The following is a 16,764-nucleotide window of genomic DNA, read 5'->3' on the forward strand; positions in this document are numbered from 1 at the left end:
AGATTAGGCGAGTGGGCAAATGCATGGCAGATGCAATATAATGTGGATAAATGTGAGGTTATCCACTTTGGCGGCAAGAACAGGAAAGCAGAGTATTACCTGAATGGTGAACGATTAGGAGAAGGGGAGATGCAACGTGACCTGGGTGTCATGGTGCACCAGTCATTGAAAGCAAGCGTGCAGGTGCAGCAGGCAGTGAAGAAAGCGAATGGTATGTTGACATTCATAGCAAGAGGATTTGAGTTTAGGAGCAGGGAGGTTCTACTGCAGTTGTACAGGGCCTTGGTGAGACTGCACCTGGAGTATTGTGTGCAGTTTTGGTCTCCTAATCTGAGAAAAGACGTTCTTGCCTTAGAGGGAGTACAGAGAAGGTTCACTAGATTGATCCCTGGGATGGCGGGACTTTCATATGAAGAAAGACTGGATAGACTAGGCTTGTACTCGCTGGAATTTAGAAGACTGAGGGGGGATCTTATAGAAACATATAAAATTCTTATGGGGTTGGAGAGGCTAGATGCGGGAAGATTGTTCCCGATGTTGGGGGAGTCCAGAACCAGGGGTCACAGCTTAAGGATAAGGGGGAAGTCTTTTAGGACCGAGATGAGAAAACATTTCTTCACGCAGAGAGTGGTGAGTCTGTGGAGTTCTCTGCCACAGAAGGTAGTTGAGGCCAGTTCATTGGCTATATTTAAGAGGGAGTTAGATGTGGCCCTTTTTGCTAAAGGGATCAGGGGGTATGGAGAGAAGGCAGGTACAGGTTACTGAGCTGGATGATCAGCCATGATCATATTGAATGGCGGTGCAGGCTCGAAGGGCCGAATGGCCTACTCCTGCACCTATTTTCTATGTTTCTATGTTTCTATGTTTCTAACAGGGGGAACGTACAAACTGGCTCAAAGTGTCCCTCAAAGTCTTGGACATCAACCTCAGCACTTGGGAGTCTCTTGCTCTGGACCATCCAACCTGGCGTAGCAAGCTCACCACAGGAGCCCATGCAGCAGAGAACAGACGCACTGCAGAGGCCCAGAGGAAACGCACCGCGTGCAAGGCCCGGGCTACCTCCACTTCCACTGCAGCACCCATCCACTTGTGTCCTACGTGTGGGCGTGCCTTCCGGGCCCGGATTGGCCTCACCAGTCACTTTCGGACCCACAGTCACCAATCCTCCAACTGAAAGTGAAGTCATGGTCATCTTCCAACCCGAAGGTCGAACAACAACAACAACAAACTCCGTACAGATAGCACCCGTATTCAGGATCAAACCCGGGTCTCAGGCATTGTAAGGCAGCAACTCCACCACTGTGCCACTGTTATTCTTCAAAGAACTATAAATTGGATACATTTTCTCTTTCACAAAACCATGTTGACTTTGGAGATACTAGAGATTGTTTTCTTTATACATATCCTGCTAAATAGTGCAGAGATTTACAAGGGCCTGAGCTGTAGGGAGTGATTGGGCAGGCTAGGGCTTTATTCCTTGGAACGTAGGAGGATGAGGGGTGATGTTATAAGATCCTGAGGGCAAGTATTAAGACGAATGCAGAGCCTTTTAGCCAGGGTAGGGGAATGAAGAACCAGGCGACATAGATTTAAAATAACATGGGAAAGATTTAATAGAAACCTGAGGGGTAACTTCTTCACTCAGAGGGTGGTGGGTGCAAGAAACAAACTACCAGAGGTGGTAGTTGAGGCAGGTAAAGGACCCTTTAAAAGACATTTGGACAGGTGCATGGATAGCAAATGTTTGGAAGGATATGGGCCAAACATGGGCAAATGGGACTAGCTTAGATGGGGCATCTTGGTCGGGATGGACGCGTTGGGTCGAAGGGCCTGTTTACGTGCTCTGTGATTCTATGACTCTTCCTTCAGCTTCCTGGGCTCGGGAACGGCGGCACGGTGGCGCAGCGGTAGAGTTGCTGCCTTACAGCGAATGCAGCGCCGGAGACCAGGGTTCCATCTCGATTACAGGTACTGTCTGTACGGAGTTTGTACGTTCTACCCGTGACCTGCGTGGGTTTTCTCCAAAATCTTCGGTTTCTTCCCACACTCCAAAGACGTGCAGGTATGCAGGTTAATGGGCTTGGTAAATGTAAAAATTGTCCCTGGTGGGTATAGGATAGTGTTAATGTGTGGGGATCGCTGGTCGGCGTGGACCCGGTGGGCCGAAAGGGCCTGTTTCCGCGCTGTATCTCTAACTAAACTCTTAAGCCTCTGGTAAAAACCAACCTCTTTCACCAAGTCCCTCTTCTGGCTTATTAAAATCCTCTCTGACCATTGCTTGCAATCTGAGACTGTCTGTTAAGTCAGAAAGTGCAAATTGTTGTTTTATCTCCTGACCTGCATTCAATCACCAATGAGTCCACAAGACCCACAGAGCTGGATTTTGAGATAAATCATTCTTGATCCTGAGGGATTGAGTCAGAAGAAGAAACAAAAGCTCCTTAAAAGCCAAATTAAGTGTTTCATTGAAAATCTAGTCACTGCTGTAATGTAGGGGGAGTAACAGACAGTTTCCCAGAGTGGAAATGTCAAAGACTAGAGGGCATAGCTTAACGAGAGGGGGAAAGTTTAAAGGAGATGTACGGGGCAGGTTTTTTGGGGGGTTTTTCACACAAAGAGTGGTGGGTACCTGGAATGTACTGCCAGGGGTGGTGGTGGAGGCAGAAATGATATTGGCATTGATGAGGCTTTCTGGATAGGCTCTTGGTTATGTACACGGGTTAGCATGCACGTGTTTTCTAATTGTGTCTTTGTACAAATGACTTGTTTTTGCACAATCGATTTCCTTTTCACTGTCGTGTATAGTTTTTGGGGCTTACTTGAATTGGGCACCACTCACAACAACTGGAGCATGGACTAGGCTTGTATACACTGGAATTTAGAAGGATGAGAGGAGATCTTATCGAAACGTATAAGATTATTAAGGGGTTGGACACGTTAGAGGCAGGAAACATGTTCCCAATGTTGGGGGAGTCCAGAACAAGGGGCCACAGTTTAAGAATAAGGGGTAGGCCATTTAGAACTGAGATGAGGAAAAACGTTTTCAGTCAGAGAGTTGTGAATCTGTGGAATTCTCTGCCTCAGAAGGCAGTGGAAGCCAATTCTCTGAATGCATTCAAGAGAGAGCTGGATAGAGCTCTTAAGGATAGCGGAGTCAGGGGGTATGGGGAGAAGGCAGGAACGGGGTACTGATTGAGAATGATCAGCCATGATCACATTGAATGGCGGTGCTGGCTCGAAGGGCCAAATGGCCTCCTCCTGCACCTATTGTCTATTGTCTATTGACTAGACTTGGAAAATGGTATCAAGACATGGCGTCTCTTGCAATACGGGCTCAGCAGACTGTTTCTGTACAATTGCTAATCGGGGGTAGTACGGTGATACTCCACTGGACTATTTGTAAGAAGTTCACTATGTCTTTGTACTTCGTACATAGGGTTGCCAACTGTCCCGTATTAGCCGGGACATCCCGTATTTTGGGCTAAATTAGTTTGTCCCGTACGGGACCGCCCTTGTCCCGTGTTAGCAGGGTTGCCAACTTCCTTACTCCCGAAAAAGGGACAAAGGGCGACGGCACCGCCCCGCGCCCCATGTGACCTCACCCAGCCAGCGGCCACGTGCTCCCGCTCCACCAATGGCGGCATCTAGCTGGGTGAGGTCACGTGGGGCGCGGGGCAGTGACATCACCTCGTCCCGTATTTGGGAGTGAGGAAGTTGGCAACCCTATTCGTGCATGTGGCAACGACGCACCATCGAACCATGGCGTCTTTGTGCTGAAGTTGCTGCAACAAGATTTTCATTGTAGCTGTAGCTGTGCCTGTGACAGTAAACTCGATGTGACTTCATGGCAATTATTCTGACCCTGAGGATGTGTCCTTGCAAGAAAAGCCCCCTTGGGAGATCAGCTATGTGTCTCCTATAAACAACTTGATCCTGGTGGAATATGGGGATTTCCAGCTTCAATGGTTGCTGAGTGGAAGCAGTCAAAGCATTCAGCAAAGTCACGCAAGAACAATAAACTCCTGGCTTAAAGATCGTTTGAATACATTCTTGCTATTGAGGGCGTGCAGCGTAGGTTTACTAGGTTAATTCCCGGAATGGCGGGACTATCATATGTTGAAAGACTGGAGCGACTAGGCATGTATACACTGGAATTTAGAAGGATGAGAGGAGATCTTATCGAAACATATAAGATTATTAAGGGGTTGGACACGTTAGAGGCAGGAAACATGTTCCCAATGTTGGGGGAGTCCAGAACCAGGGGGCACAGTTTAAGAATAAGGGGTAGGCCATTTAGAACTGAGATGAGGAAAAACTTTTTCAGTCAGAAAGTTGTGAATCTGTGGAATTCTCTGCCTCAGAAGGCAGTGGAGGCCAATTCTCTGAATGCATTCAAGAGAGAGCTGGATAGAGCTCTTAAGGATAGCGGAGTCAGGGGGTATGGGGAGAAGGCAGGAACGGGGTACTGATTGAGAATGATCAGCCATGATCACATTGAATGGCGGTGCTGGCATGAAGGGCCGAATGGCCTCCTCTTGCACCTATTGTCTATTGTCTATTCTGAATGCACGGATTATTTTACCCAGAGTAGGGGAATTTCAAGAACCAGAGGACATGGGTTTAAAGTGAGAGGGGAAAGATTTAATAGGAACCTGAGGGGTAAATTTTTCCACACAGGGGGTGGTGGGTATATGGAACAGAGCTGTCAGTCTGAAGAAGGGTCCTGACCTGAAACGTCACCCATCCATGTTCTCTAGAGATATTGCCTGACCAACTGAGTTACTCCAGCACTTGGTATCCTTTTGTAAACTGCCAAATGAGGTAGTTGAGGCAGGTACTATAACATCTAAAAGACACTCAAATAAGACACTCAAATAGGCAGAGATAGGAAAGGTTTAGAGGGATGTGGGCCAAACACTGGCAAATGGGACTAGAGGAGATGGGGCATCTTGGTCGGACTAGAGGAGACGGGGTATCTTGGTTGGACTAGAGGAGATGGGGCATCTTGGTCGGACTAGAGGAGATGGGCATCTTGGTCGGACTAGAGGAGATGGGCATCTTGGTTGGCATGTACAATTGCATAAACACCAATGGATATTTTTAAGGTAGAGATTGACAGATTCTTAATGTGTAAGAAGGAACTGCAGATGCTGGTTTAAACTGAAGAGAGACACAAAATGCTGGAATAACTCAGCAGGACAGGCAGCATCTGTGAGAGATGCAGATGCTGGTTTAAACTGAAGAGAGACACAAAATGCTGGAATAACTCAGCAGGACAGGCAGCATCTCTGGGGAGAAGGAATGGGTGACGTTTTGGGTTGAGGCCCTTCTTCAGACTTGACCTGAAGAAGGGTCTCGACCCGTGACCCGAAACGTCACCCATTCCTTCTCTCCAGAGATGCTGCCTGTCCCGCTGAATTACTCCGGCATTTTGTGTCTGACAGATTCTGACCTGCTGAGTTACTTCAGCATTTTGTGAATAAATACCTTGATTATGGGGAGAATAGACAACAGACAATAGGTGCAGGAGTAGGCCATTCGGCCCTTCGAGCCAGCACCGCCATTCAATGTGATCATGGCTGATCATTCACAATCAGTACCCCGTTCCTGCACTCTCCGCATACTCCCTGACTGCACTATCATTAAGAGATAAGGCGGGAGAATGGGGTTGGGCAGGAAAGACAGATCAGCCATGTTAGAATAGCAGGGTAGGCTTGATGACCTAATTGTGCTCCTGGAAATTATGAACATTGACTTATCGATGAGTTGGCCGGAAGGGCCTGTTTCTGTGCTCTATGACTCTATCTTTACCTAATTGTATTAATTAGACCAATTCTTTAATACATTTCAGTACTAATTTTACTAATAAGTATGCTTCTTTTTTAAGAAAAACTGCAAAGTTTAAAACATGAAAGTTCAATTCTGACTGGAATTCAGCGTAGTGATCCCGCCCACCCGCCGAGTGATTGGTCGATGCATGGGTAGCGCGAGCTGTGATTGGACAGTCTCGCTGTCAATCTGACACGGGGGCGTGGCCGCCCGACAATGGGACAAAGTTTCACAGAGACAAGCAACAACTTTGGTGCAAAGTTAGTTACAGAGGCAGCAAAGACTGACCTACTTGGTAGAGTCTGCCCTCGGGCGAGAAGACGGTGATGTGGCGGTCGAAGCCAGAGCTCGACCCGCGGCTCATCCTCCAAAAGCGACGGTGGAGAAATGTCTGGCCGCTTTTACTTTCAATTTCTGTTCCAGAAACAAACTGTGGACCCGGCCCTCAACCCGGAAATATCCTCAACAATATCAGCAGTAGCTTCTGCAATGAAAGGTATTAAGCCCTGATCTTCCTGGAGTCGATTATCAGAGAGAAATCAGTGGAGGGAAAATAAAATGTGCAGATGGGTAGGATGGGCCAAATGGCCTCCCCTGTGGTGTGAGGTTCTGAAGAAGGGTCACCCATTCCTTCTCTCCTGAGATGCTGCCTGACCCGCTGAGTTACTCCAGCATTTTGTGAATAAATACCTTCGATTTGTACCAGCATCTGCAGTTATTTTCTTACACTTCTTTTCTTACACTTCTTACCTCCAGTCACTTGGATGCTGCCTTACTCATTCACAGACATACACACAAACAAACAAACAAACACACACACAGAGTTTCCCTCAGGCAAACTCATTTTCCACACACTTTCTCAAACACTCATGTTCTCTCTATCTCACACACACTTCGTGCACTTGCCCTCACACTTTCACTTTCCACACTCACTCTTGTACACCCACTCACTTTCCATCCCCTGGCTATCACACACGCTCACTTTCCACTCACTTTTTCGCACACACTTATTCTCGTTCCACACTCACTTTCTTGGACCATCGTTCACACAAGTTCTATGTTATCCCACTTTCTCATCCACTCCCTGCACACTAAACACTATCAAGGACACGTGCACTAATCCATACTAACCCCATTTTACTTTCCTCACATTCCCATCAATTAAAGTGAAAAAAATTGCCTCTCAGGTTCCAATTAAATCTTTCCCCTCTCACCTTAAACATAGAAACATAGAAAATAGGTGCAAGAGTCGGCCATTCGGCCTTTTGAGCCAGCACTGCCATTCAATGTGATCACGGCTGATCATCCACAATCAGTACCCCGCTCCTGCCTTCTCCCCATATCCCTTGATTCTGCTCAAACTCTCTTTTGAATTTATACAGTGAATTAGCCTCCACTGCCTTCTGAGCCATGAATTCCACAACTCTCGGGGTGAATTTTTTTTTTCTCATCTCAGTTCTAATATAAATGGCCTACCCCTTATTCTTAAACTGCGGCCCATGGTTCTGGACTCCCCCAACATCGGGAACATGTTTCCTGCATCTAGCTTGTCCAATCCCTTAATAATTTTATATGCTTCTAAAAGATCCCCTCTCATCCTTCTAAATTCCAGTGAATACAAGCCCAGGCATTCCATTCTTTCATCATATGACAGTCCCGACATCCTGGGAATTAACCTCATGAACGTACGCTGCACTCCCACAATAGGAAGAATGTCCTTCCTCAAATTTCCCCTTAAACCTATGTCTTCTGGTTTTTCATTTCCCTACTCATGGTAAAAGGATGCATTTTCCATATCAATTCCCCCTCATGATTGTGTACACCTCTATAAGATCACCCCTCAGCCTCTTGCGCTTCAAGGAATAAAGTCCTAGCCTGCCCATCCTCTCCCTGTAGTTCGGGCCCTTGAGTCCTGGCAACATCCTCGACTATGTGCAGGAAGGAACTGCAGATATTGGTTTAAATCGTAGATAGACACAAAAACCTGGAGTAACTCAGCGGGTCAGACAGCATCTCTGGAGAGAAGGAATGGGTGATGTTTCGGGTCTGAAGAAGGATCTCGACTCGAAAGTCACCTATTCCTTTTCTCCAGAGGTGCTGCCTTACTCCAGCCTTTTGTCTCTGCCTGATTTACCCTGATGTGTCCCCTGTCCATCTATCATCCCTGCAGTCTATTTTCTGTTGTGGAAACATAGAATCTAGTTCACAGAAGGGCTGCTCCACATTCAGAGTGATCACAGACTGAAAGACCGGTAACCTACTTTAGCACATCTTATATCGAGAACAAGTCGGTGCGGAAGGTAAGGTTCCAGCAGCTTGCTTGCATGGGAGGATTGTTGATGTTTCTGGTGGGTTTGTGTGCCTGTGAGAATCAGGGTTTATACAGAATCCAAAGAGATGTGTGTGAATAGGACGAGTAAGTAGGAATCGCAAACATTCCTTCCCAAACTGACGACGACAACAAGAACGTGTATAAAATCATGAGAGGAATAGACCGGGTAGATGCACAGAGTCTCTTGCCCAGAGTAGGGGAATCGAGGACCAGAGGACATAGGTTCAAGGTGAAGGTGAAAAGATTTAATAGGAATCTGAGGGGTAACTTTTTCACACAAAGTGTGGTGGGTGTATGGAACGAGCTGCCAGAGGAGGTAGTTGAGGCTGGGACTATCCCAACATTTAAGAAACAATGGCTAGGATAGGTTTTGAAGGGATATGGACCAAGCGCAGGCAGGTGGGACTACTGCAGCTGGGATATGTTAACCGGTGTGGGCAAGTTGGGCCTGTTGTATCACTCAATGACTTTATGACTAACTTGCATCTCAATGGCACCTAAGCCATCCACGACAGATGGTGCATTAAATTTGACACTGAGCTAAATGATGTTTGAGCTGATGCATCAAAAAGGTGGTTTTAAGGAGCATCTTAAAGGAGTAGGGAAGAGGTACAGAGCCTCAAGGGATGGTGGAAGAATGGGTGGGGATCTCTCTTGTTGCGTGCTCAACTGCAAATGGTGGTGGGGTTAAATCTGGGGACGAGCAAGAGGTCAGAGTGAGAAGGTAGACACAAAATGCTGGAGTAACTCAGCGGGTTAGGCAGCAGCTCGGGAGAGAAGGAATGGGTGACATTTTGGGTCGAGACCCTTCTTCCGACCAGCATCTGCAGTTTTCTTCCCGCGGTCAGAAAGAGAGGTGCGTAAAGTTATCAGAGATTTGGCAGACCGGAGACAAGCAGAGCGATGTGGAGGTGTTAGACCAGGAAGGATTGCAAAACAGAGGGAAGGGTTTTAAAATTGAGGTATCGCTTCACTGGAAGCCAAACTAGGTCAATGAGCATGGAGATGATGGGCGAACTATGCCTGATGCAAATTAGGACAATAATAAGGCAAAGAGTGTGAATAAAGGGGGCTTTTACTGCATGGCTGCCAGTGACTAGTGGTGTTCCACAAAGGTCAGTGCCGGGGCCACTACGCCACGTTGTTTATCAATGATTTGGATGAGCGAATTGAAGGCTTTGTGGCCAGGTTTGCAGATGATACGAAGATACAGTATGTGGAGTGGGCAGGAAGTGTAGAGGAAGCAGAGAGTCTACAGAAGGTCTTGGATAGGTTAGAAGAGTGGGCAAAGAAATGCCAGATGGATTACAACGGTAGTAGGAATAAAGGCATAGACTATTCTCTAAATGGGGAGAAGATTCAGAAATCGGAGGATTGCAGGATTTCTAAAAGGTTAATTTGCAAGTTGAATCGGTAGTAAGGAAAGCAAATGCAATGTTAGCATTTATTTCGAGAGGACTAAAATATAAAATCAGGGATGTAATGCTGACGTTTTATAAGGCATTGGTCAGACCGCATTTGGAGTATTGTGAGCAGTTTTGGGCCCCAGGGGAGGTTTACGAGAATGATCCCAGGAATGAGTGGGTTAACAAATGATAAGCATTCTAACCATGATTTTATACACGATAAGCAAATGATATGCCCGGGCACCCAAGCACTGGGCCTGTACTCGATGGAGTTTAGAAGGATGAGGGGGGACCTCATTGATATTAACCAAATAGTGGGCGGCCTGGATAGAGTGGATGTGGAGACGATGTTTCCACTAGTGGGAGAGTGCAGGACCAGAGGGCACAGCCTCAGAATAAAAGGACGTGCCTTTAGAAAGGAGAAGAGGAGGAATTTCTTTACCCAAACGGTGGTGAATCTGTGGAATGGTTGTGGAGGCCAAGTCATTGGGTATATTTATGGAGATTGACAGATTCTTGATTAGTAAAGGTGTCAAAGGTTATGGAGAGAAGGCAGGTGAATGGGGTTGAGAGGGGAGAGGGAAAGATAGATTAGCCATGATTGAATGGCGGAGTAGACTCAATGGACCGAATGGCCTAATTCTGCTCCTTTAACTTATGAACATGAACTTATGAATAAGCTTCCTTATGAGACCCTGTTACCTGTCTCACCAATTCACCAAGAGTCAGTGCACCCTGGCGATTATGTGCAGATTCTATCCAGGACACACGATAAGATGCCGCAAGACGTATCTCCATTCAACCAGCCGGGTTATAAACAACCAAAAATGATACAGAGTGCTGGAGTAACTCAGCGGGCTTGGCAGCATCTCTGGAGAACCTGGATAGGTGACGTTTTACGACTCTCCCTGCCGGCCTTCTACTAGGGTTGCCAACTTCCTCACTTCCAAATACGGGACAAGGTGATGTTACCGCCCTGCGCCCCACGTGACCTCACCCAGCCAACGGCCACGTGCTCCCGCTCCATCAATGGTGGCCGCTGGCTGGGTGAGGTCACCTGGGGCGCGGGGCGGTTCGTCACCCTGTGTCCCTTATTTGGGAGTGAGGAAGTTGGCAACCCTACTAATACGGGACAACAGCGGTCCCGTACGGGACAAACTAATCTAGCCCAAAATACGGGATGTTCCGGCTAATAATAATAATAATGCATTACATTTGTAGGCTCCGGTCACGTGTGGCTGCGCCTAACGGCTGCGGCTCTCTGGCAGTCTGTTTGTCTTTTTTTTGTGTGTGTCGGTGTTGGGATGGTTTTTGTTTCTGTTTTTGGCTGTGTATGTGTGGGGGGTGGGGTGGGGTAAACCTTTCTTTTATTGGGTCTCTTCCCCGGGGCGCAGCTCGGCCGCGGGGCCTTCCATCGCCCGCGGGGCCTTCCAGCTCGGCCGCTGGACTTAACATCGCCGGTGCGGCTTGGTCGCGGGACGTTTCAGTGCCCGGTGCGGCTCGGCCGCTGGACTTAACATCGCCGGCGCGGCTTGGTCGCGGGACGTTTCAGTGCCCGGTGCGGCTCGGCTGCGGGACTTAACATCGCCGGCGCGGCTCGGCTGCGGGACGTTTCAGTGCCCGGTGCGGCTCGGCTGCGGGACTTAACATCGCCGGCGCGGCTCGGCTGCAGGACGTTTCAGTGCCCGGTGCGGCTCGGCTGCGGGACTTAACATCGCCGGCGCGTCTCGGCTGCGGGACGTTTCAGTGCCCAGTGCGGCTCGGCCGCTGGACTTAACATCGCCGGTGCGGCTCGGCTGCGGGACGTTTCAGTGCCCGGTGCGGCTCGGCCGCTGGACTTAACATCGCCGGCGCGGCTCGGCTGCGGGACGTTTCAGTGTCCGGTGCGGCTCGGCCGCTGGACTTAACATCGCCGGCGCGGCTTGGCCGCGGGACGTTTCAGTGTCCGGTGCGGCTCGGCCGCGGGACTTAGCAGCGGCCGCGGTGCCTTCCATCGCCCGGCGCGGCTCGGCCGCTGGACTTAACATCGCCGGCGAGCTCGGCCGCGGGACGTTTCAGTGCCCGGTGCGGCTCGGCCGCGGGGCCTTCCATCCCCTTGCGGGGGCTGTGCGTGTCGGTTGCCTCGGTAGGGGTCGAGCTGCCTGTCCATGGGCGCGGGGGGCAAGAGAGTGGAAGTTTTGTTGCCTTCCATCACAGTGAGGGGGTGTTTGGAGTCACTGTGATGGATGTTGGTGTTGGGGTCGTGTGTCCTGTGTTCTTTTCTTTTTTGCTGTGTCTTGTGACTGCTGAAATTTCGTTCGGTATTTATACCGAATGACAATAAAGTTCTGTTATACTGTTATACTGTTATATAGCGCTTTTCTAAACACTCAAAGACGCTTTACAGGGTTTACTAAAACATAGAAAAAAATTAATAAATAAACATAGCACAAAAAGTAAGGAAATTTGTGTTTGGTAGATTATTTCTTTGTTGTAACAATGCTTCTTGGCAATAAATCTTATACCGTTGGAAAGCCTGTTTATTTCCCTTTTAAATGGTGCCACATTTGTAAGGAACATGCATTTGTGGGATGAGCAGCAGAGCTGAGTATATGGCTTGCGCCCATGAAAAATTTGCCAAATCTTCTCTGCCAATGCCAAACAGCTTATTCTGCTGTTGCTATTGACTCTTGTTTTGAGCTTCTGGTACCCCCAGGTGCTGACAAGAATGGGATGCCATCCCACAACAGTGTGTGACCAGGCTGGTGACCAGCATGAGGAGGAGGTGCCAGGCTGTTATGGCTGTGTATGGTTCTTCCACACGCTACTGTGGCTCCTGTTTATTAAATGAATAAATTGTTAAATTGCCAATATGTCTTGTTTCTTCAGACTTCAATCATCCAATCCACCAAACAACACCGAACAAGAGTCAATGGCAGAATAAGCTGTTTGGCATTGGCAGAGAAGATTTGGCAAATTTTTCATGGGCGCAACCCATATACTCAGTCTGCTGCTCATCCCACATGTTCCTTACAAATGTGGCACCATTTAAAAAGGAAATAAACAGGCTTTCCAACGGTATAAGATTTATTGCCAAGAAGCATTGTTACAACAAAGAAATAATCTACCAAACACAAATTTCCTTACTTTTTGTGCTATGTTTAGATAAATAAGTAAACGAACAGAAAAGGAAAAATAAGGTCAGTGGTTGAAGGCAGTGCTGAACAGGTGTGACTTCAGTGATGTTTTGAATGTGGTGAGTGAGGAGGAGTCTCTGATGGTCTGAGGTAGTGAGTTCCAGAGTGTGGGAGCAGCGATGGAGAAAGCCCTGTCCCCCCAGGATCTGAGTTTGGTCCGGATGGGGGGGGGGACTGGAGGTTAGCAGCAGCAGAACGGAGGGTACGGGTGGGAGTGTGTCTGTGGAGGTCAGTCAGGTAGGATGGGGCCAGGTTATGGAGGGCTTTGTAGGTCATGAGGAGGATTTTGTACTGGATTCTCTGGGGGATGGGGAGCCAGTGGAGCTTGTAAAGGACGGGGGTGATATGGTCACGTATCGGGGAGTGGGTGAGTAGACGGGCAGCGGGACAATACGGGACAATTGGTGACCCTACCTTCTACCCTCACTGGACCTTTTTATTTCTGACTGCCGGCACGATATCCATGCTCTCCAGAGATGGTGCCTGACCCACTGAGTTACTCCAGCACTTCGTGTCTATCTTTGGTATAAACCAGCATCTACCGTTCTTTGTTTCCACATTCGGGTCCTCTCACCTTGCCTGAACCCAGTGAGCCGGGCCCATCTGGGCTTGTGTACACAGATAGGATGCATTCAGCTAGTGGGCAAGCACGGGCTTTAGTATAATGTTCAGGGATACAGCAGGGAAACAGGCCCTTAGGTTCACCAACTCCACACTGACCATTGATCGCGCCTTCACACTTAGCTCTATGTTATTCCGATTTCTCATCCATTCCCTACACACTAGGACCAATTTACAGAGGGCCGATTAACCTACAAACCCGCACGTCTTTAGGATGTGGGAGGAAACCAGAGCACCCGGAGGAAACCCACGCGGTCATAGGCAAACTCGATACAGACAGCACCCGGGGTCAGGATCGAACCCGGGTCTCTGGGACTGTGAACTCTCCCAGCTGCACCACAGTGGCTCAGCGGTAGAGTTGCTGCCTTACAGCACTTACAGCGCCCAGAGACCCGGGTTCCATCCTGATACAGGTGCTGTCTCTGTGGACTTTGTACGTTCTCCCCGTGACCTGCGTGGGTTTTCTCTGAGATCTTTGGCTTCCTCCCACACTCCAAAGACGTACAGGTTTGTAGGCTAATTAATTGGCTTGGTATAAATGTAAATATTCCTTAGTGGGTACGATAGTATTAATGGATCGCTGGTCGGTGCGGACTCAGTGGGCCGAGGGGCCTTTTTCCACGATGTATCTCTAACCTAAACTGAACTAAACACTGTTAGGGACAGAGCGACAGTGTTTCAGCGCTTGTTGCCAGGCAGCAGAAACACACCTGACACGGTGCTGCTGGCAACTTGGTTTAGTGTTTCTCCGTGACGCAGATTCATGAAGAGTGAAACCCAGCCTCAGGCGGGTAGTTTTATTAACCGTGGTCTCCACCTCTGAGCTGTAGCACAAGGCAAACCCTAGTGTGTGACCGCACAATTACAATGGGACTGGATCCCCACAAGGGTTGGGCAGGAGAAAGGTGTGATCTCTCGTGTTACTGAGGACATTCTTCCACACTGAGTGACGGAGATAGAGAGAGGGAGGGAGGGAGGGAAGGAGAGAGAGGGAGGGAAGGAGAGAGAGAGAGGGAGGGAAGGAGAGAGAGAGAGAGAGAGAGAGAGAGAGAGAGAGAGAGAGAGAGAGAGAGAGAGAGAGAGAGAGAGAGAGAGAGAGAGAGAGAGAGAGAGAGAGAGAGAGAGAGAGAGAGAGAGAGAGAGAGAGAGAGAGAGAGAGAGAGAGAGAGAGAGAGAGAGAGAGAGAGAGAGAGGAGAGAGGAGAGAGGGAGAGAGGGAGAGAGGGAGAGAGGGAGAGAGGGAGAGAGGGAGAGAGGGAGAGAGGGAGAGAGGGAGAGAGGGAGAGAGGGAGAGAGGGAGAGAGGGAGAGAGGGAGAGAGGGAGAGAGGGAGAGAGGGAGAGAGGGAGAGAGGGAGAGAGGGAGAGAGGGAGAGAGGGAGAGAGGGAGAGAGGGAGAGAGGGAGAGAGGGAGAGAGGGAGAGAGGGAGAGAGGGAGAGAGGGAGAGAGTTGAAGATCAGAGAACATACCTCTTAACCTAGAAACATGTGCGTATTTGGGATGTGGGAGGAAACCAGAGCAGCCGAGGACATAGGATTAAGGTGAGGGGGAAAAGATTTAATAGGAATCTGAGGGGTAACCTTTTCACACATAGGGAGGTGGGTGTATGCAACGAGCTGCCGGAAGAGGTAGTTGAGGCTGGCAGTATCGTAACGTTTGAGAAACATTTGGACAGATACATGAATAGGGCAGGTTTAGAGGGATGTAGGCAGGTGGGACTAGTGTAGATGGGACAAGTTGGTTGGTATTCGGCAAGTTAGGCCGAAGGGCCTGTTTCCACGCTGTATGACCTTTTGACTATGACACTCGAAGAAACCCACACGCTCACAGGGAGAAGGTGCAAACTCCACACACAGACAGCACCCGAGGTCGGGATGGAACCCGGGTCTCTGGCGCTGTGAGCTCTCCCAGCACCACTGTTAGGGACGGAGCGACCAGTGCCTGTAGTTTCAACGCTTGTTGCCAGGCAGCAGAAACACACCCGACACAGTGCTGCTGGCGGCTTGGTTTAGTGTTTCTCTGTGACGCAGATTCATGAGGAGTGAAACCCAGCCTCAGGCGTGGTCTCCAGCCCAGAGCAGTAGCACAAGTCAAACCCCACAATTACGTCAACAGGCCCGTAAACGCAATAACACACTGATTATACGTAATGATCAAAACATACAATAAATTAGTAATCTTAATACTGGGTAACCATATTAGTGCACCTTTTAGATGCTTTTCATACTCACCTTGTGGACCAAGATCTACATTCCCACCCGCTGATCTGCTGTTAAAGCTTGTGCAGGAAGGAACTGTAGATGCTGGTTTAAACCGAAGATAGACACAAAAAGCTGGAGTAACTCAGCGGGTCAGTCAGCATCTCTGGAGAAAAGGAATAGGTGACGTTTTGGGTCGAGACCCTTCTTCAGACATAATCTGAAGAAGGGCTCTGACCTGAAACGTCACCTATTCCTTTTTTCCAGAGATGCTGACTGATCTACTGAGTTACTCCCGCCTTTTAGAAACATAGAAAATAGGTGCAGGAGTAGGCCATACGGCCCTTCGAGCCAGCACCGCCATTCAATATGATCGTGGCTGATCATCCAAAATCAGTACCCCGTTCCTGCTTTTTCCCATATCCCTTGATTCCGTTAGCCCTAAGAGCTAAATCTAACTCTCTCTTGAAAACTTTTTGTGACTAAATGCTGTTAACACTGTTTGATAATCTGTCCTGTCCGAGCAATGTTTTGCTATGTTAAAGATGCCATGTAAATTCATGTTACTGTTGAGGAATCTGATAGGTTTAATGAATCATTTTCATCATCTGAATACTTAAAATCTGTCTTTCTTCCTCGACAATGCATAAATCGTGAAAAGGGCATTTTTGAAATCCTGAGGTTCACAAATAGAGGCAATAGGTACAAAAGCAGGGCGTTGGGTCCAAAAACCCCCACTATTTCGACCACAGCAGAGATACTGAGATAACTCTGTAACTTTAGAAAGAATTTGAATGCTCTAAAGGAAGGGATTTATTATGGTTCTAGGGACAAGTGTGTTCAGTTTCAAGTTTCAATGTTAGAATGTGGAAACAAAGAACTACATATGTTGGTTAATACACAAAAGGACACAAAAAGCTGTGGTAACTCAGCAGGTCAGGCAGCATCTCTGGAGAAGATGGAGAGTTAACGTTTGAGGTCAAGACCCTTCATTCAAGGTTAGGCTGCAGAACCTGGGGTTGTTCTTCATGGAGCAAAGAAGGTTGAGGATTGATAGAAGTGTATAAGACCCGAAACGTCACCTATCCATGTTCTCCAGAGATGCTGCCTGACCCTTACTCCAGCACTCTGTGAAACGTCACCTATCCATGTTCTCCACAGATGCTGCCTGACCCGCTGAGTTACTCCAGCACTCTGTGAAACG

General features: G+C 48.5%; 1 protein-coding gene across 2 annotated transcripts in view; it reads right to left on the minus strand.

Moving 5' to 3' along the window:
- Nucleotides 1–16,764, minus strand: part of LOC144611851 (proteasome subunit alpha type-6-like) — a 43,709-nt gene that overhangs the window by 9,508 nt on the left and 17,437 nt on the right. The window contains exon 1 of one of the 2 annotated variants that reach the window (XM_078431156.1): nt 6,118–6,270. The exons of the other annotated variant lie outside the window; for it this stretch is intronic. Within the exon in view, the coding sequence (XP_078287282.1) occupies nt 6,118–6,193 (76 nt within the window). The 5' untranslated portion in view covers nt 6,194–6,270. Of the gene's footprint in view, nt 1–6,117; nt 6,271–16,764 lie in introns of those variants that run through there. 2 annotated transcript variants of the gene reach the window in all.

This window comes from Rhinoraja longicauda, chromosome 41 (assembly GCF_053455715.1).
Source record: "Rhinoraja longicauda isolate Sanriku21f chromosome 41, sRhiLon1.1, whole genome shotgun sequence".
In the NCBI taxonomy this organism is placed as follows: domain Eukaryota; kingdom Metazoa; phylum Chordata; class Chondrichthyes; order Rajiformes; family Arhynchobatidae; genus Rhinoraja; species Rhinoraja longicauda.